Below are 19,638 nucleotides of genomic sequence, written 5' to 3' on the forward strand. Positions count from 1 at the left end.
CAAATTGCCTGCTCAATTTATTGTCTCATACACTTCACACATGGCAGACATTTGTATTATGGAAATATTTTGAAAGCTATGAATTTAGGATTAAACAAAACAATGAAGAAGAAAAAAAGTAATCACGTGGACACCCATATTCTTTCCTTTTATTACTCTCTGAACTCTCAAGTCACAGTAGCCAGGGCAACACATCACCATACCCTTGGACAGGTCACACCTGTGACATTGGGCAAAGTGATAAGTGAATTTACCGACAATACACACAAAAAAACCCCACCTGTCTAGTGTGTTAGATCTAAACATAAACGTGTGCTGACCGGTGCGGAGCATAGGGTCCGGGAAAACACCAGCGGATCCCAAGGGAGAGGAAGTGTGTCGAGAAGTTCAATTTCATCTTTAGTTTGACCCATTCATGATGTATGTGGTGTCTGACACAACAACAGCTCATCTAGGAGTACAGATTAGAAATGTTTTTAAAAGAAAATGTTTGCACACCATATTCAACTAGTAATCGCTCTTCCTGCTGAACCCGTTTTCCCCAATCAGTGATTAAGCATGGAGATATCTAGGGCACATAGTAATGTCATGTTTTCTTCACGATCTTTTTTTCAATCAGAAAAACACATTATTCATTTGATTCAACATTTACTGATTGCCAATAAATTGAATAATACAATGATTCATTCATGACAATTAAAAGCAGCAGCTTGTAAGACACCTGAAACCCCCCGGTATCATACTGCATCAATGACGGCTTTCGCAATTAAAAAGATATGAGCGAAGTCAAATTGTAAAAGCTTCTTCAAGTGAAAATGTAAGGCTGATTTATTCAATCCAACTACCACAGATACACGGAGCTGCATGCATTTGTTTTGATTCTTACTTTTCGCAAAACAATCCTTGTCGTTACCATATTATTACATTGATTCTTCATCCTCTGAGCTTTCGGCCACAGATCGAGCGTGTTCAGCATAGTCAAAGGCAGGTAACTGGATACCCAGCTCGCTCCACTTGTTGACGTTCTTCCTCTTTTCATCATACGTCACCAGGAAGTTCTTGACATGAAGACAGGGACACTCGATTCCACGGTAGAGCATCATTGAACCCCACCTCTGCAGGAAGAAATCGACGTGAGTGGACAGTTGGCTTTGTAACATGCACTTACAGTGGATATAGATTGAGATGTTTGAATATCTATTCAGGGATTGACATTAAGGGGTACCCTATTGCCTTGGGCAAATGAACTTAAGCCGTCACGCAAGTTGAGCCTGCTCTGAAAACAACCAAACAGAAAGAATTCTAGTAGCCTAAAACTGATCACTTGGGTTTCTCCCAATGGTTTAAGTGAAAGACAGACACTTTATGGCAGTCGGACAAGTTGAACCTGCTCTGAGAATCTTTTACTGATAACAACCAAAATACAATCATTCCAGTACTGATCTTTCTGATTCCTCCCATATGTGTAGGTGTAAGGTAGGCCATATGTGGCTCTCCTGCATGTAAAAAAGCAAATGTAGATTTTTAGGCAAATCTTCAGGCAACCGAAAAAAAAAAATACTCCTTACTTGCTAGATTGGCAAGTGCCTTTCAAACTTTAACGTCAATTGTTGTCTATTATAGATCAACACCAACGTCTTTCTCTCTTTACAGAATTAGGACAGGGCGTAGGCCTACCTGTCCACAGTCTTTGCATGCTATGAAACCATTGGTCTCGTAGTCCAGTAGCCTCTTAACAAGTGAGGTGTTTTCTCTTTGAATGAAAAGTTCCCTGCAAAAGAGAGAGAACAGACATTGTTTCAATAATAACTGACATCTGCGGTTGAGGGGCTGTATGCAGACTCAAGGCAAGCATTTTAAAATGTGAATATAGGGGTTTGGGGTATATCTTTTAGTTTTCTAATGCTAGAACGTGTGTACTACACATCTTTACCAACAACCGTGTACTGTATAGTAGGCTACAAACTTGCACAGGTTGGGTTACTTTGACAAGAGGGCAGCTGTTTGCAGCAGAACATACTTAAATTGGGGTGTTACGTTGACTCTGTGCATATTTTCAATGATTTCAACATCTTCCCCAGAGCAGACTGGTTTGTTGCAGCTTCTACAACTGAACTTCACTTTGGACGGGCTCTCCTTTTTCATTCCTTTCTGCTTCTTCTTGGTTGTTCGCACTCTCTCCTCCATGATCGCCTGAATCTGGAATTCTTTAATCTGGCAACAAACAATTAAAACGCAATTAGTATATATATATATATTTTTTTGACGTTACTCAACTAGGTTTAAGAAATCAAAATCTTAAAATATATTTCATTTAATATCAAGCTGGCAGTTAAGAGTTGAGAGGAGACTTACCCTCTTTTCATATTCCTCTTGATCTAATTTCTTGACTTTATCGATAGCTTTGCTCATCATCTTCTCACGGTACTCGTTGACACTCTCTCGTTCGGCGACCCCAGAACCCTCCCCTGCCACTAAGGTATAACTACTGTCCTCAGCTCTGCCTCTGCCTCGGGCCTACAAGACACAAACACAGTAAACATGTTCTCATTAAACCATGGCAGTGAGCGCTTGAAGTCATGCTAACAGCATGATAACACGGATTGAGTGATACAGTGAGTACATCGTCTGCTAACCAGTGAATACTATTTATTTGGCGCATACCAAAAGAGTTAGCAGACGATACAGAATCTAAGTTCATAGTTCTCAGTTAATAATGACACTGTGGATATTGACATGTTTTTGGCAAAGCCAGTTAACCTTTAAATCACTGACCTGAATCATAGCGATCTCATTGGTCACAAGCTCATATCGTATCACAAAGTTACATGCTGCTATGTCCAGACCCTCTTCAGCCACTGTTGTTGCAATCAGCAAGTTGATCTCCGCATTCTGAAACTTGTTCAAAACATCCCTTTGTTCTGCCTGAGAAACACAAACGTGGGCAAAATATATTATTCAATACAATGTAATTAAGCACAACTTTACACAGAAGAGGATGTATGACACTGTGCATTAGTAAAAAAAAAAAAAAAAACTAATTTGATGTAATACTACTGTCATCCACTTAAGTACATTTTCACAGTGAATGTTTTCAAAGTGATCTATTTAAGTATAAAAAGCAGACTTGGCTGACAGCCAGCCTTTGTACAATGTGAAACCGTGCACTCACAGCGGTCATTGGTTTCACGACACTCTGGCCTCCTCCTCCAATCACATGGCAAGCTTTTACTCCGACCTCCTCGAACTTGGAGTTCTCCTGAACCCATTGAGCTAATGCGATGGCACTGCGACGGGTTTTCGTGAAAATGATCCCTCTAGCCTTTTCTCTAGATGTAAACTCATGCAGGATTTTGGTCCTCAGCTTAGCTAGGCTATTATTTTCATACTGGGGAAGCTTAGCCAACTCCTGCAGTTTCACTTTGCTATCTGCAAGAAAGTAGATTTTGAAGAAAGCCGTGAAAAATAAACTCCCAGATATCTATGTAGGGCTACATTACAATGTACTAAAAACATTAGATGTACAGTAAGCTACCTTTAAAGAGTGTGAAAAGGAATCGCTCTGTATCAGTTTTAATGATGGCCTCCTCGTCCTCTGGGGCCACTTTCTTCTTCAGCTCCTCGTCAAAGTATTTGTCCAGGAAGCTGAAGGCATCCCACATGCGGATGGTTTTGCCTAGGTACAGGGCCTCGTTGTACTGCCGTAGATGCTCAGCACAAACTCGCACTTTTTGATTCTCCTCTTTTGCAGCTGTAGGAAAACATCGATAGTTGCTTAGGAACGTACACTGAACAAAAATATAAATGCAACAATTTCAAATATTTTACTGAGTTACAGTTCATATAAGCAAATCAGTCAGTTTAAATAAATAAATTAGGCCCTAATCTATAGATTTTACGACTGGGAATACAGATATGTATCTGTTAGTCACAGATACCTAGTCAGTATCTGGTGTGACCACCCTTTGCCTCATGTAGCGCGACACATCTCCTTCGCATAGAGTTGATCAGGCTGTTGATTGTGGCCTGTGGAATGTTGTCCCACTCCTCTTCAATGGCTGTGCGAAGTTTCTGGATATTCTGGGAACTGGAACACACTGTCGTACAAGTCGACCCAGAGCATCCCAAACACGCTCAATGTATGACATGTCGTGTGAGCATGCTGGGCATGGAAGAACTACAACATTTTCTGCTTCCAGGAATTGTGTCCTTGCGACATGGGATGTGGATTATCATGATGAAACATGAGTTAATGGCGGTGGATGAATGGCACGACAATGGGCCTCAGGATCTCGTTGCAGAACTGCAGTCAGGTCAAGACCCTGGTGAGGACGACGAGCCAGCAGATGAGCTTCCCTGAGATGGTTCTGACAGTGTGCAGAAATTCTTTGGTTGTACAAACTCACAGTTTCATCAGCTGGGTGGCTGGTTTCAAACGCAGGTAAAGAAGCCGGCTGTGGAGGTCCTGGACTGGCGTAGTTACACGTGGTCGGCGGTTGTGAGATCGGTTGGACGTACTGACAAATTCTCTAAAACAACGTTTTATGGTAGAGAAATTAACATTGAATTCTCTGGCAACAGTTCTGGTGGACATTCCTGCAGTCAGCATGCCAATTGTATGCTCCCTCAAAACTTGAGACATCTGTGGCATTGTGTTGTGTGACAAAAATGCTAATTTTAAGTGACCTTTTATTGCCCACAGCACAAGGTGCACCTGTGTAATGATCATGCTGTTTAATCCGCTTCTTGATATGCCACACCTGTCAGGTGAAAGGACTGTCTTGGCATCGGAGAAATGCTCACTAACAGGGATGTAAACAAACAAGTGCACAAAATTCGAGAGAAATACGCTTTTTGTGCGTCTGGAAAGTTTCTGGGATCTTTTATTTCAGCTCATGAAACATGGGACCAACACTTTACATGTTGCATTTTATATTTTTGTTCAGTATACTGTTGGGGTATAATAGGGTGTCTATTTATTCAGCTATGACACTTGGTATAGAGAACGGTTGAAATATATTTGGATTACACCTCTTATTAGTAGCCCTCCAGTACAAAAGAACATGAAAATAAATGTGATCCCTCACCATTTTGTTCTTTCTGGACCACCCACTGCTCATAGTTCTGGGTGCCTAGGTCACAGGTAGGGTTCAGTTCAGCATGGATGTGAATGGCATTCATGACTCCTTTGAGAACATCGCCAAAGGGATCCTGACAAGAGATAATTCAACAGATGTAAGCACATAAATACATTTACACACTTCAAAAACTCAGGATGATGTATATATATTATTTCATGAAAATCCACATCTCTCTCTACTGGGAATAAAATGATTATATATTTTTTTGAGAGTACCTCTTTTCTCTCTTCGGCAGTGGCAATTTTTTTGTGTGGTTCTTTTTTGTTTTCCCCAAGGTTCCCCGTCATTATTTTGTATGCGTCCAAATTTGCGCAGATCTACAAAAGACAGAACATGAATTGAACCAATGAGCAAAAACATCAAAACAAATACCATGAGGTTTTATTAGAAACCACCTGTCCTCTGTAATACAGTCACAAAGCTTAACAATGCAATACTGTACTTCCAAAGTAGTGTTCTATTAATCAATCACACAGTATATTCAGTGGTGGAAAAAGTACCCAATTGTCATACTTAAGTAAAAGTAAAGATACCTTAGTAGAAAATGACTCAAGACACCATTTACAAACGAAGCACATATGTTTAGTGAGTCCGCCAGATCAGAGGCAGTAGGGATGACCGGGGATGGTCATCTTAATAAGTGCATGAATTGGACCATTTTCCTGTTCTGCTAAGCATTCAAAATATAAAGAGTACTTTTGGCTGCCAGGGAAAATGTATGGAGTAAAAAGCACAAGAATGGAGTAGAAGTTGTCAAAAATATAAATAGTAAAGTACAGACACCCCCAAAAAACAACTTAAGTAAAAATACTTTAAAGTACTACTTAAGTACTTTACACCACTGAGTATATTCAAATAAAATAACAATAACATTACTTTGCATCACCACTTCAGTGTGACCCATTGAGAGTTAAAACCAAAAGCTGTTTCCAATTCTTTCCTGTGTGGTGAAAAAAGTTTTTATTTAACCTTTATTTAACTAGGCAAGTCATTAAGAACAAATTCTTATTTACAATGACTGCCTACCCTGACCAAACGAGGACGACGCTGGGCCAATTGTGCGCCGCGCTAAGGGACTCCCAATCACGGCCTGGTTGAGATCCAGCATGGATTCGAACCAGGGTGTCTGAGGTGACGCCTCTAGCACCGAGATGCAGTGCCTTAGACCACTGCGCCCCTCAGGAGCCCAACATAGGCATTGTTAAAAAAGGCATGGTGAGGTTTACGGCTGCCTGGAGTGCGGAGGCCATGTGGAACATTGGAAACAGCTTGGCTGAGCAGGGGTGAGCACTTAGCAGAGTAGTAACTGAATGAGGGAGGGACAAAGGGAGGGTGGGGCTTGACAGGGAGGGAGGAAAGTGCTTAATGAAAAGAGGAAGGGCAAGAATGAGAATGACGAGGGTGTGTGTCTAGAGAGAGAGAGAATGAGAAAGAGGGAGAGAGAAAAAAAGAGATGTAGCCTAGTAGTAGTGTATGGTATTTACTCGTAGAATGTGCTCTTCTGCTTTATCAATTTTCTTGGCTCCCCCGACGCCAGGTGAGGCGGTCAAGCCTAGGATTTGTGGGATGGCCACTGTATCCTTCTGCTCTTTCTTTAACTTGGCGTTCTTGTGCTTCTGCTTGAGGTAGCGGATCATGATGTGGTTATAGACTCCTCCCTTCTGTGTGTGGTGGCACTCATCGATCACAATCAGTGACAAATCTACACGGCAGAAACAAGGAGCAAATACACTCAATGTGATTGTTGGAAGACAAAAGGAAACATATCGGTTTAACGTAAGAACGTGTCATATAATGGATATAGGAGACAGCTGGTGTACATTTCAAATTGCAAACGTTCCTGCTGTTACTCATTCAACAATCTAAAACCGTCTGACCCTCATAGACCGTAGAAAAGCTTCCGCCCAGGCCAGATTGGTCTGCTGATCACTTTGTCTCCTCCTCCATTACATTGTGCCGTGGGTCTGGTTACATTGTTGTAGGGCTCCTAGGAACAATAGTTGGCTCTAGCTTTACTACCTGATTTCAACATTCCCTTTGTTTGATCTCCCATAATGCTAGTGCTGTAAATATACTTAAGTGGCTTATTGACACCCACAAATTACACCCTCCCTGGTCTGGCTCTATGTCTGAGGCCCTCCCACACTAACCACTACTTTTCTAGGAAGTCTGCGATGCATTTTCCACCACACTGCCTGACTGCCTGACTGCTGTGTCGCTAGTCCATTTCTCAGAAAGGTTTAAGTGTGTATTTCACAGCACTGGGAGACGTGTGACGAGGTATGAACATCCACAAATACAACTTCAAAACAGAAGTGCTATAATTCCCTTCCCCAGAGGGCATAAGAGTCTGGAGTGGAACATTCAGTCTGATGCAGTGACAGAGGCTCTCATGTGAATTTGATCAGCCACACACTGATGGCTTGAACAGACGTGTGGCCTGGAAAGCACCAGAAGAAGAAAAAAAACTAACCCTCTCAGGCGTTTCAACAAACAGCATATGTTACACCGAGGGAAATTCCACCTTGGACTGGCGAGTGCCAGCAAGAGCAAGCAGGAGAGCCGGAAGCAACTGACTGACAAGAACCTGTCAAATTAATTCTCAGAGGAGACACGTCCTGTTTACTTTCCAATTCGAAACCTCGCTAACGTCCATAGCTGTGGCCAGCAAGCTGACTTTGGACTAAGGCGGAGATAAAAACCCACGGTCAAAGTTTTACATAAACATGCCTAGCTTACTGCAGATACGTTTCCCATTAACATTACTCCCATCCCAGATGTAGTGATTAGGAAACTCAATTCAAGAAAATGATGCCAAACCTGAAAGTTTAATCCCATCGTCATCTCCACTGTGAGCCCTTTCCAAGTAGTTCTCCAGAAGCTGGGCTGTACAGATGACAATATCGTTTTTCTGGACAATGTCTGTGAAGGAGATTTTGAGCTGGGAGTCCCCACTGACCCTCTCAACTTTGTATTTGTTTTTAAGGAACTTCCAGAACTCTGTGGAGTAATGCTGCTCGACCAGGGGCACCTGAAGGAGAATATATCATTATTAGAAAGACTAGAGGTTACTCACATTCAATATGCGAGGGTCTGCCTCTAAAAAGAAAGCTACACTGTATTTCTCACTGTCAGTATGCACTTAGCTGGTGCATATGCACAGTTCTTTATGTTTGAAAGTACAACAACTTATGAACAGAGTTCATTTTAAAAAAATGGTTTAGACTGACAAATTGGACGTGTGTTACAATAATGCGTGCAAACAAGATGACATATTCAGTGTTTTTGAGTTTGGGGAGGTACTCACTTTCATGCCAAAAGCAGCACTAGAAAAGTGATTTCTACTTCAACGAAGATGCATACCATGTTGTGTGTTTTATTTAATGAATTTCTCAAATTGGATCGGGATGTACATTTTAGATGCTGAGAAAAATAACACTAAGTAACTCCATAACACAGTCACACTTGTAGGGGTGTGCATTGTTTGTATGCAGTGCTCGGCTTGGGCAGGAGCTCACTGGAGCTGAGTACGGGGACCTACATTTTCCTACTGCTGGACTTCATGCACCTCATATAATATTAGCTCAAAAGTATTGTGAAGCTCCCGCACTTAAATATTAACAGTACCGGCACCCAAAATGAGTACCAGCATACCCTACATGTGAACCGTGCTAGATGTGATATGACAATGGTCTTTCCAATATAGAAAAAGAACATGGGAACGTCTGTGCCAAACTGAAATGTTGTAAAGTGGTGTATTCTATTACTCTTAAAGGTCATTATTTGTGAAGAGTAGAGACTGTGTCATGCCCAGTACTGTACTGTGCTAGCAGCTTTCTTTGTGATCTCTATAGGCCTAGCTACAGTATGTTACAATACACACACATACAGTACAGACAGGTTGTGTGCATGGGACATTGTATGGGAAACTGGAGTACCTTGTTCACCAAGACGACCACTTTCCCTGGTCGGCCCTCTTTCCTCCTGCTGTCCAGATGTTCTTTGGTAATATAGACAGCAACTCTGGTTTTACCACTTCCTGTCGGGAGGCATATGATGATGTTTTTTCCCTCCAAGGCGGGCCTGGCCACGTCCATCTGATAATCTCGAAGAACAATGACAGCTTTTGGGGGGCTTTCAGCAGCAGGGGCAATGCAGCCTGTTAGAGCAGAGGAGCGAGGTTCAGATCAAAATTGCTGTCCACATCAGCACCCTGAAAATCCTTCTTTATCTCACCTACACCAACATTGATTGAAGTGGATTTAACAAGTGACATATAAAAGGGGATCATAGCTTTCACCTGGATTCACCTGGTCAGTCTATGTTATGGGAAAAGCAGGTGTGCTTCCATGTAGAACTACAAGGAAAACATTTTAATCTCTCTACGCATACATTGTATGTTAGAGGTCTCTTGTCTCAACTAGCATTATTAAATTGGACTCCGGCAGCAACAAAAACCAACGGAGAGATATGGTGTCCTAAACTCAACAGGAAATAGACAGTGAACGTTGTGGTCTCCTGGTCTTTTATCAGCAAATCCCCAGACTTATTAGAGAGGAGATTCCACCATGGTTAATGCCATGTCAATAAGATATGAATCCCACACAGTGTTTTTCCTCCTGATGGAGAAAGCAGAATGCAATATACTGTATTTTAATGAAGTACTCCCAATGTCTTCTTTAAGCCGCAGAGCACAACTGGTTTATGGAAACGCACCATATCCCCATATGTATTGGATCTGCTCACATCAGGCATTCTGCCCAACTTCCAGAGTGGCTAAATAAAAAAAATCCCCAACATGTGGCTGAATATGGTGACTCACGGTCTCGATAGCAGAGTAATGTAAGCAAGATTGAGAGTAACTCAAACTAAAGGCAATACAAATAGGCACACAGTGGTGTCATCAGAGGCTGGTTTGAGTGACAGGAGCTGTCCGCGTCGGTGTGTTAGGCTTCAACAGGCCGAGGCCTCCTGCTGGCTCATCTGCCACGTAACATTGACGTCCCATGACTCATCACTCCGCATCATCATCATGATGTCACAGACCCCTTGTGGCGGAATCATGGCATAAATATCAATTGGCTGATTTATAAAAAACCTATTAAAGTGAACTAATCAGTCACCTTTTTTTATGTGAGGTGAGAAAACTAAAAGTGTTGCCTCTAAAAGGGCAAATTCCTTCATACTTAAATTGATTTCAAGCGTGTGAAACATGTGGCAACCCAAGGCATCACTGTCTAACATACAGTACCAGTACCTACTCATTCCAGGGTTTTTCTTTATTTGACTATTTCTTACATTGTAGAATAGTAGTGAAGATATCAAAACTATGAAATAAATATGGAACCAAAAAAAAGTGTTAAATCAAAATATATTTTAGATTCTTCAAAGTAGCCACCCTTTGCCTTGATGACAGCTTTGTGCACTCTTGGCATATTACTGAATCATAACCATGTAACAACATCCAACTCTTCCTTTAGTCCCTATATGGACTCTAAATAGCATGTGTTTGCAATTGGGAGCTTTGGCTATGCTCCGTCCTCTTTAACCTGTGTGGCTTGTCATGATACACATGGAACATACTCTCTGAGCCAAATAGGATAGGCTCTAGGGAACTCTTCCATTCAAACTTGTCTATTATTCCATTTCTCTCTCACCCAAACTATGGATTCTCCTCCAAATGGAAAAACCAATAGAAAGTTCCTTTCATTCTATCATATTCAAAAGGTTAACTAAAGTACAAGCAACAATGCTTATTATACCTTTACTAGAATTACAAATGAATCTAATTATTTTTAGGGATCTGTATTATTCATCAGCGCAACACCTGGTTCTGAAATGCGATTGGTCGAGATCCTGAAAGATATTATGGAATGTTTTAAACCCATAAAACAAAGAAGAGAGCTTTCAGAGAATGTCACGAGGACATGATGCAACATAAGACTAACATCACAGCAGGTTGAGAAGAAACAACAACAACAATAACTTTTCAGGAAATTTGACTGAGTGAGGAACTTGAGGTAAACGTATGAACGAAATAGCAGACCGGATTTCATTGCACATTTGGCCTTCATTTGAGCAAGCTTTGCAAGCGCCCTCTCCTTCTCCTATATAGTTCCAGCATTCAATCACTCATTCCCAAAAGTGTTCAACTGATTCCACCATTATCGTTTCAAGATAAACGCTAAAGGACAAAGTACAAGTGCTGCTAACTTAGTCCAAAACTGCAGACTAGAGTGAGGGATCAAGTGTGACTTTGATGGTTCCCCATTTTGTACATGGTGGAGGAGTACAGTAGGAAATTATTTGTGATTGACTGATGACTCGCAATAGTTCAAACTGTTTTAAAAAGAGCCTATGCTATGAATCTAACATGTAATCCAACTGCATTATTTTCCAAGGTTTTATTATTTTATTATTTTACAGTTTCTAACTTTTGTTCAAAGAATGATTAGGGGTTGAGCTATTTTACAAAAATTGCTGCATATGAAACAGAACAGGACAAGGGTGAATTAAATATTACCTGACATTGAGAGATCCAAGCTATTTTCCGGTTTCCCATTTTCCATTGGTTCTTCTGTGCCACTATATAGGTCTAAAAATATCAAACAATAATTATTTACACAACTGGCGTGTTAATAATTTTCAAAGGTTAAAGTCATCCATCTCAATGTGATATTTTCAGCTTAATGTGTTAATTTTATACTGCACAAAATATAAATGCAACATGTATTGTGTTGGTCGCATGTTTAATGAGCTGAAATAAAAGATCCCAGGTATTTTCCATACACGCAAAAAGCTTATTTGTCTCTAATTTTGTTCACAAATTGGTTTACATCCCTGTTAATAAGCATTTCTCCTTTACCAAGATAATCCATCCACCGGACAGATGCGGCATATCAAGAAGCTGATTAAACAGTATGATCATTACACAGGTGCACCTTGTGTTGGGGACATTAAAAGGCCACTCTAAAATGTGCAGTTTTGTCACACAACACAATGACACAGATGTCTCAAGTTGAGGGAGCATGCTGACTGCAGGAATGTCCACCAGAGCTGTTGCCAGAGAATGTAATGTTAATTTCTCTACCATAAGCCGCCTCCATCGTCATTTTAGAGAATTTAGCAGTATGTCCAACCGGCCTCACAACCACAGACCACATGTAACCATGCCAGCCCAGGACCGCCACATCTGGCTTCTTCACCTGCGGTATCGTCTGAGACCAGCCACCTGGACAGCTGATGAAACTGAGAAGTATTTCTGTCTGTAATAAAGCCATTTTGTGGGGAAAAACTCATTCTGATTGGCTGGGACTGGCTCCCAAGTGGGTGGGCCTATGCCCTTGCAGGCCCACCCATGGCTGCACCCTAGCCCAGTCATGTGAAATCCATAAATTAGGGTATAATTTATTTATTTCAATTGATTGATTTCCTTCTATGAACTATAACTCAGTAAAATTGTTGCATGTTGTGTTTATATTTTTGTTCAGTATAAATACTGTACAGTTGAAGTCGGAAGTTTACATACACCTTAGCCAAATACATTTGAACTCAGTTTTTCACAATTCCTGACACTTAATCCTAGTAAAAATTCCCTGTCTTAGGTCAGTTAGGATCACCACTTTATTTTAAGAATGTGAAATGTTAGAATAATAGTAGTTTGTAAAACAAGAAATGTGTGGAGTGGTTGAAAAACAAGTTTTAATGACTCCAACCTAAGCGTATGTAAACTTCCGACTTCAACTGAATTTACTGCTTTGAACTAGTACTGCTTCAGTGTTTCAAAAATGTGTCTCCAATGCACCTTCCTCTAGCACTCAACTTATTTATCCTTAAAGGTTGAATATCCAACCTGTTCATAAAGCGTCTCAGAGGAGGAGTGCTGACCTATGAACAGGCGTGTCGCCCGTGTCCATGAATTATAATCTAAAATGCAAAACTGACCCCAGATCAGCATTCCTACTATGAGACGCTTTATGAACAAAAGGCCCAGCACTACAACCTTGACTCTCATGATCAATGCTGTAAAGGTCAGTAAAAGGGTATGACTGTGTTATATTGGACCTGCAATTTCTGAGTCAGCCTCTGAAGGTTCATCCAGATTCATGCTGGTCACACTGCTATCCAATGTCTCCTGCTCTGGGAGAAAAGATTTCCCCACTGCTTCTACAGGACCCTCCTCCACCATGGGATCCACATTCCCTGGAGCTTCATTCACAGCCATCAGGACACCTGGCTCATCTGGTGTATTGGTCATGTTATAAATTATATCATGATGAGAAAAAGACAGGGATAGGCTAGTCAATATTTACAACTTATTCAAAGCTACTATTCAAGTTCAAAGGAGCATGGTTTAGGCTAGCATGAAGGACAATGTATGGGCAATCTATACATTCTTACCTATCAAGTTATCACCAGGTGACTCCCCTGTCAATTCTTTACACAGGTCCTTGTGTTCAGTGACCTGTAAGGCCTTCAAGAAGGTGGAGAACCATCCGGGCGGGAATCTCACGATTCTCCTGAGCAGTTCACGAGCACCACCCATATTTCCTCGGTTTTGACATTCAGCTAAAATCTAAAACAGAAATAGAATGGGTTAAAAATAGGCTAATGTAAGCGTTATGTACTCACATCAAAGCTGCAGTGCAGTTAGTGGCATTAGTCTGCCCTCATCTGGTCCAGAGGTATATTACATAAATACACTAAGTGGACAGTTTATTAGGTACACCCTTCTAGTACCGGGATGTATCCCCCTTTGCCCCCAGAACAGCGTGAATTCTTCGGGACAGTAAAACATTGCTGAATTGTCATCAAGGGATGTAACGTGTGCTAGGAAAACATTCCCCACAACCATTACGCCACCAGTCTGTACCATTGACACCAGGCAGGATGGGGCCATGGACTCATGCTGCTTAGCCAAATCCTGACTGCCATCAGCATGATGCAACAGGAACCGGGTTTCCTTGGACCAGGCAATCTTTTCCCACTCCTCAACTGTCCAGTGTTGGTGATTGCTGCCCACGCTTCGACTCCGGTGTGGTCGTCTGCTGCAATAGCCCACCCGTGACAAGGACCGACGCGTTGTGCATTCAGAGATGCCGTTCTGGACACCGTTGTAGACTGCACCATTATTTACCTGTTTGGGGTCCGCATGTCATCTTGACGATTTTTTTCCATTCTCTTTCTGGCACTGACGAATATACCACGCTCAAAAATGATTTTCTCTGATTGTCTATGCTATTAAAATGTGGGTGAAAAGGGAAACAAATAATACATTCTGAGTTTTTGGGAGGCGAAGGTCACGGTCTACCAGTGTCCTAGCTAGCTGTGTACCAGTGTCCTCCCGGTGGGAGCGAAGGACACTGTGTGTTAGCTAGCTAGATAGTTATCTCTAGAAGGACTCTGGTACACAGCAGGAGGGTAGTGGGGGCGACACCGGTAGCTCAACAAGGTCTCACTGCAGAATTAGACATTCATCCACATTCTCCAAAAGTCAAATTTCGAAGTGTTTTTGTTGCTCCTGCTGCTCTGTATCATTTAATTTCTCCAAAAGGTCAAAAAAAAAATTAATTCCAAAACACTAATATAAAAATTAAAAACCAGTGTCCACGACTGGGATCGAACACGAAACCTTCTGATCCAGAGTCATTGGATTGTTGCTCCTGCTGCACTCTATCGTTTCCATTTCTCAAAATGTCAAATTTTGAGGGTTAAGTTGAGGCACTCATTCCGAATGGTTACAGTAAGGGTCAAAGTCTGAGATAGGGTTAAAACATTAAAACAAACCTTTGGACCAGAGCCATTACATTTACATTTAAGTCATTTAGCAGACGCTCTTATCCAGAGCGACTTACAAATTGGTGCATTCACCTTATGACCTCCAGTGGAACAGTAGTGCATCTAAATCTTTTCAGGGGGGGGGGTGAGAGGGATTACTTTATCCTATCCTAGGTATTCCTTAAAGAGGTGGGGTTTCAGGTGTCTCCGGAAGGTGGTGATTGACTCCGCTGTCCTGGCGTCGTGAGGGAGTTTGTTCCACCATTGGGGGGCCAGAGCAGCGAACAGTTTTGACTGGGCTGAGCGGGAACTGTACTTCCTCAGTGGTAGGGAGGCGAGCAGGCCAGAGGTGGATGAACGCAGTGCCCTTGTTTGGGTGTAGGGCCTGATCAGAGCCTGGAGGTACTGAGGTGCCGATCCCCTCACAGCTCCGTAGGCAAGCACCATGGTCTTGTAGCGGATGCGAGCTTCAACTGGAAGCCAGTGGAGGGAGCGGAGGAGCGGGGTGACGTGAGAGAACTTGGGAAGGTTGAACACCAGACGGGCTGCGGCGTTCTGGATGAGTTGTAGGGGTTTAATGGCACAGGCAGGGAGCCCAGCCAACAGCGAGTTGCAGTAATCCAGACGGGAGATGACAAGTGCCTGGATTAGGACCTGCGCCGCTTCCTGTGTGAGGCAGGGTCGTACTCTGCGGATGTTGTAGAGCATGAACCTACAGGAACGGGCCACCGCCTTGATGTTAGTTGAGAACGACAGGGTGTTGTCCAGGATCACGCCAAGGTTCTTAGCGCTCTGGGAGGAGGACACAATGGAGTTGTCAACCGTGATGGCGAGATCATGGAACGGGCAGTCCTTCCCCGGGAGGAAGAGCAGCTCCGTCTTGCCGAGGTTCAGCTTGAGGTGGTGATCCACCTCAAGCTGCCATGGAATTATGTCCATCCACCACCCCCACCCATAACACTCTTGTTACAGAATCCCCATGCATGTTTTGTTGTTGTTTATGTGTGACTGGAGCTGCGCTGACTGACTCCCACCAAACCTCACCCTTTCTCCCCTTCACATGAGAGATTAATATCACCTCCAGCTCATGGCTTCAGCCAATCGGACCAATAGCCATATGTCGCACCCCTGTGCACGCTCTAGCCATGCAGTCTCTCTAGGCCCGGATTGGCTTTGCAAATCATACTTTACAAATATCTATTCGGGCCTGTGTATTTATTTCGTGTATAGCATATTTATTATATATCTGTTTCTGTTAATTCTGTTCCCAGCTAGTTAAAAACGCAGATCATACTGTTATTTCCTTTTTGACCCACATTGTAAATCGCACAGACAATCAGGGGATATCCAGAATATTGCCATGCAGGAATGCCCTGATTGCGAACCGAAATTACACCCTCTTGTACATTTAGGCCATCATTAATAATCTGATTTAATAAGAGTTAAAAAATAAATAAAAAACGTTTTTTATTTAACCAGGCAAGTCAGTTATGAACAAATGCCTATTTACAATGACGGCCTACCCCGGCCAAACCCGGATGACGCACATACAACTACTTACAATTTCACGGTCCTCTGTGGTGAGAATACCTTTCGAAAAACAGTCCCAGCAAACATCAGTAGTCTTCATCCCCAAAAGACTTGGCAACAGAAGTTCAATTAGTCTGACGCAGTTGTCATTCTCTGCCTCCAGAGCAGGACATGGAGGGCTATCCTCCACGTAGGTGGCAGCATGTTTACAACCCCCAGCTGACAGTGCATCCACAAACTCCCTGAACCAACCTTTCGGAAGTGGCCGGATCCTGATGATTGTATCAATAAGTAGATCCACTGCCTTTAGATTGCTCTCTTTTCTCGCCTTAGTTCGGATCAAGTCCTTGTTGTCATTGTCTAAGAAGTTCAGGTGATCCAGTACAAACTCGATTTCAATGAGTTTCCGCAGCCTAGGCCTGAAGTTCTCAATCAGACTGATGTTGGCGGTGTTATCTTTGTCAGCGGCCATCGATCAGGTTGATCAGAGATATACACGAAATGCCTGGTCACATCGAAGTCCAGAGTCACGTAGAAAAGCACACGGAAGAGTAGGCTAACTGCAGTGCAAATAGTTAAATCAACATGAGTCAATCGAGATTCTATTCCCGTCAATGCAAGCACTTTCAGTTTCGTTTCTCCCTCTTCAATCTGGTTTCCACCAGTTACCACAGCCACAAAGTCAAAATATTAATGAAAACTAAAATGAGCTATTTGGTCTTATTTTAAGGTTAGAGTTAGGCATAAGTTAAGCAGTGTGGTTAGGTTTAAAATAACATTTTAGGAAGATACATTGTAGAAATAGGCGAGGTTTATTTAATTTTGTATACATTTTTTATTAACAACAAATCAATACAGGAAGTACATGTGGGAACACAAGTATATATGAATAATATACAATGGACAATTGGGCTAGGAGCGGGGCTAGGGGGTACAATATCACATTACACCTTAAGGGACATACACTTATAATTGTAACAGTTTTTTTGTTAGTAAAGTTTTTAATTGTCTTAAAATACAGTTCAATTTTTTTTTGTAAGGTAAGAAAATGTGTTTTTTGTTTGTAAATTTACACTTGTGAATATGAAATTTGGCCAAAAGAATAATGAAATTAATTACATAAAAATGTTTCAGCTTATTTCTATCGTAGGTAAAGATTCCAAGCAGGTTTAATACTTTGTGGCTGTGGAAACTAGTGACGACACTGCAGTCTCGAGGAAGCACTGCCATATAATTGCCTACCACTAGAGCAATGTATTGATAAAAAAAACGAGCTGTTGACTACTAAACTTCCAATAAATGGAACGATTGAGGAACACCGGTGTGAATCCACCTATGGATTCAGGGACCAATCAAAATACAAAACAAACCAGCCCGGTCTCAGAGCGTTTCGTATTATTCTATTCATAAATCTCAGACACTCGATTTAGTATGATATAATGTTTGGAATGGTTAAGTAAAAATGATGGGTGGGTGTATATCGCAAACATCTAGCAACCCAAAGGTTTTGAGTTAAATTTTATCATGGACAACTTTAGAATTTTAGCTAATTCAACTACTTACTACTTTTTAGCTACTTTGTGCCTACTTAGCATGTTAGCTAACCCTAACCTTAACCCTTCCCCTAACCTTAACTCTGTAACCTAACTCCTAAACCCCTAGCCTAGCTAATGTTAGCGAGCTAACTAACGTTAGCCACCTAGCTAGAATTTGTAACATATCATACGTTTTGCAAATTCTTAACATATTGTATTGTACGTTTTGCAAATTCGTAACATATCATACAAATTGTCATTTGTAACACATCATAAGAAACGGGTGATGAACATCGTCGAGCACAGTGAATGTCTCCAGGGCTCGGTCTCCGTTGTGAAGTAAGACCTTCATGAACTTTAGCATTACTTTCTGTGATCGGTTGGGACTGTCCAAGTATACCTTGGTCTTAGGGACACTCACCATGAGCCTGCTTTTCTGGTTTTCCTGTATGGTGTCATGAAAGATCGTTAGGTGCTGCTCTTTACATGTCTTGCAAGGTCGTCTGAGGGTGCAAGCATCAGCTTTGTGGGATCGTCCAGCTTTTTTTTCTCCATTCTTTATCCACTTGACAATCTGTCCTGTGTTACGCTTCTTGAACTCTTTACATGAGTTGAGAAAGGGTTCTTTATTGTCACAGTGGGGACAGTATGGCTTGGGTTAGGATTTCTCCTTGGATTGAGCAGGCTCCTTGGGGTTTGGATCTCCACATGCGTTGAAAATGATTTAAGCAAATTTCTCCTTCTGTCTCGTGAAGTCATGGTGGTCTTTCTTGAATGGCTTAGGCATATCACATTGATAGAGGGCTGAGGCTCTGCTTAATATGCGCCTAGCCTGGGATTTCTTCTGCAACCAGGCTGACAAGTTGTGCTGGGTGGACGTCTGGTCCGTGCCAGTCCTGAGGATGCCACGATCGAAGCAGTACTCAATGAATTCATCCTGGTAGCTCTGTGGCATCTTGCTCAAGAGCCGGTCGATGTTGGATCCACATCTGAGCTCATAGCCGTTCTGCCCCTCAAGGGTCCTGAGCATGCCTACCAGAGTGGATAGACAGTACTGACCATACTTGTCCTGTAGGGCTTGTAAGGCAGAAGTGTACGGTCTCGTGTTGTCCATGTAGGCCTTAGTGAGCTGGACTGCACTCTGTAATTTCAGGTGGGCCATGAGTACTTGATACTTATATATGATGAGGCAATCAGCTTATCCATGCCAGGTGGCGGAGCAGGCTCCGGGTAGGGTGCCATCTGTCCCGGGGCAGGATAATGTGCATCTGGACTGGGATACAGCTAAACCTGGATGGAAGCCTGGTGTTGCTGGAACTGGATAAGGCATGCTTTGTCCCGCAGGTAAGTAGGGTTTACCTGGAACAGGGTATGGTGTAAAACCTGGTGCAGGATGTGTCGATGGTGCAGACAGAGATGGCAGCATCGCGGACTAGCTCTTAGAAAACTTTGCAGTATTTTGTTTTTTTTATGTACTTTTTACATTATTAGTCCAGAAAATGTTTTGTGTCATTAAATACAGCCGGGAAGAACTATTGGATATTAGAGCGGCGGTAACTCACCAGGACTACCAGCATTATGACCGGGAATACGACTTCCCTGGAGCAGATCCTTTGTTCACTCTCCCCAGAGCAATTGAACTTATTCAGGAGGCC

The 19,638-nt window shown here is 42.2% G+C and overlaps 1 protein-coding gene across 2 annotated transcripts; it reads right to left on the minus strand.

Moving 5' to 3' along the window:
• Positions 1-17,101, minus strand: LOC115144059 (interferon-induced helicase C domain-containing protein 1). Of its 2 annotated transcripts, none has more exons than XM_029684752.2 (16): positions 16,480-17,101; positions 13,542-13,716; positions 13,206-13,382; positions 11,665-11,736; positions 9,080-9,300; positions 7,962-8,172; positions 6,626-6,843; positions 5,357-5,458; positions 5,088-5,211; positions 3,536-3,751; positions 3,173-3,429; positions 2,776-2,925; positions 2,356-2,517; positions 2,021-2,214; positions 1,678-1,771; positions 1-1,115 (listed from the first exon to the last, which is right to left on the minus strand). In XM_029684752.2, the coding sequence occupies exons 1-16, from the start codon at positions 16,918-16,920 to the stop codon at positions 921-923; spliced, it is 3,009 nt and encodes a 1,002-aa protein (XP_029540612.1). In that variant the 5' UTR covers positions 16,921-17,101; the 3' UTR covers positions 1-920. The 2 variants fall into 2 exon arrangements, with proteins under 2 accessions (XP_029540612.1, XP_029540700.1); XM_029684840.2 differs by having other exon boundaries at positions 16,701-16,770.
• Positions 17,102-19,638: the final 2,537 nt, after the last annotated feature.

The sequence above is a fragment of the Oncorhynchus nerka genome, linkage group LG1 (genome assembly GCF_034236695.1).
Source record: "Oncorhynchus nerka isolate Pitt River linkage group LG1, Oner_Uvic_2.0, whole genome shotgun sequence".
In the NCBI taxonomy this organism is placed as follows: domain Eukaryota; kingdom Metazoa; phylum Chordata; class Actinopteri; order Salmoniformes; family Salmonidae; genus Oncorhynchus; species Oncorhynchus nerka.

Excerpts from the sequence above, each read along its gene's own strand:
- LOC115144059 (XM_029684752.2), bottom strand. The coding sequence starts at position 16,920 with ATGGCCGCTGACAAAGATAACACCGCCAACATCAGTCTGATTGAGAAC. Across the intron at positions 3,752-5,087 it reads GGTCCAGAAAGAACAAAATG|CTGCAAAAGAGGAGAATCAA; the intron begins GTGAGGGATCAC and ends GTTTTCCTACAG. Across the intron at positions 2,215-2,355 it reads AAGAGGAATATGAAAAGAGG|ATTAAAGAATTCCAGATTCA; the intron begins GTAAGTCTCCTC and ends GTTTGTTGCCAG.